At 45.5% G+C, this 997-nt stretch overlaps 1 protein-coding gene across 1 annotated transcript; it reads left to right on the forward strand.

The window, feature by feature from the left end:
• Positions 1-7: 7 nt before the first annotated feature.
• On the forward strand, positions 8-968 carry LOC111658958 (carotenoid-cleaving dioxygenase, mitochondrial-like). Its single transcript, XM_023411714.2, has 4 exons — positions 8-157; positions 279-394; positions 619-721; positions 832-968. The coding sequence occupies exons 1-4, from the start codon at positions 100-102 to the stop codon at positions 966-968; spliced, it is 414 nt and encodes a 137-aa protein (XP_023267482.2). The 5' UTR covers positions 8-99.
• Positions 969-997: the final 29 nt, after the last annotated feature.

Raw genomic sequence — 997 nt, forward strand, 5'->3', positions numbered from 1 at the left:
GGTCAGGTGACTTACAAAAGCCGCTTCCTGTCCAGTGACAGTTACCAAGCCAACAAGGAGCACAACCGCATTGCAGTGTGTGAGTTTGGGACCATCACCATGCCGGACCCCTGTAAAAACTTCTTCCAGCGCTTCCTGTCAAGATTTGAACTTCCGAGTGAGTCTCTTATCGTGACGAATCTTTTAACGCAGTTAATAAGAGACAGTTTACAGTTTACTTCCACATATTCAGAGGCATGAAAAGCTATTAACTTTGGCAACATCTCCCTCCTCTCTAGAGCCCACAGATAATGCCAATGTGAGCTTTGTGACCTACAAAGGTGATTATTATGTCAGCACCGAGACCAATGTCATGCACAAGGTGGACCCTGAGACACTGGAGACGACCAAAAAGGTAACACGATGTTGAATGTAGTTGTACAGCGTGAGTTTGTAGTTGATATTTCTTCAGAAGCATAGCTGTGCACAGCAGTTTGTTTTATTGGTCTGCTGCTTTGCACAAGAAAGTCATAAATGAGCACAGTATCACTCAGCTGCTGGATCAGTCAAAGAAAGAGAAAATAAATTGTTAAACAAAGCCTAGATCTATCTTTGCACTCATGTATTTGTTCCTGTAAGGTGGACTGGAGCAAATTCATTGCTGTCAATGGAGCCACTGCGCACCCTCACACCGAGCCTGATGGAACAACGTACAACATGGGGAACTCCTACACCTCGAAAGGTATTTTAGAAGCATCAACTCCGTTTGTTCACACAGCTTCATGGGAACCTGAAGAGTAAGGGTCACTCTGATGACCTTTAGCAAGAAACTAACCGTATCTGTGCTGACAGGAGCGTACTACAACATCATCCGAGTGCCTTCCACCAAGAAAACAGCAGAAGAAACCCTGGAGGGAGTCACAGTGCTGTGCTCCATTCCCTCGGTGGACAAGACCAAACCCTCCTATTACCACAGCTTTGGTGAGTAAAAGGTTCTGGTGCTCAAACCAAAGCCCTC

The sequence above is a fragment of the Seriola lalandi genome, unplaced genomic scaffold, assembly GCF_002814215.2.
Source record: "Seriola lalandi dorsalis isolate HSWRI2012SDOR001 ecotype SW California unplaced genomic scaffold, Sedor1 jcf7180001981079, whole genome shotgun sequence".
Lineage (NCBI taxonomy): Eukaryota > Metazoa > Chordata > Actinopteri > Carangiformes > Carangidae > Seriola > Seriola lalandi.

Bases quoted from the DNA above. Each gene is read 5' to 3' on its own strand.
- LOC111658958 (XM_023411714.2), top strand. From the start codon at position 100: ATGCCGGACCCCTGTAAAAACTTCTTCCAGCGCTTCCTGTCAAGATTT. The intron at 395-618 runs GTAACACGATGT...TGTTCCTGTAAG, and splicing joins CACTGGAGACGACCAAAAAG to GTGGACTGGAGCAAATTCAT. The intron at 722-831 runs GTATTTTAGAAG...CTGTGCTGACAG, and splicing joins GAACTCCTACACCTCGAAAG to GAGCGTACTACAACATCATC.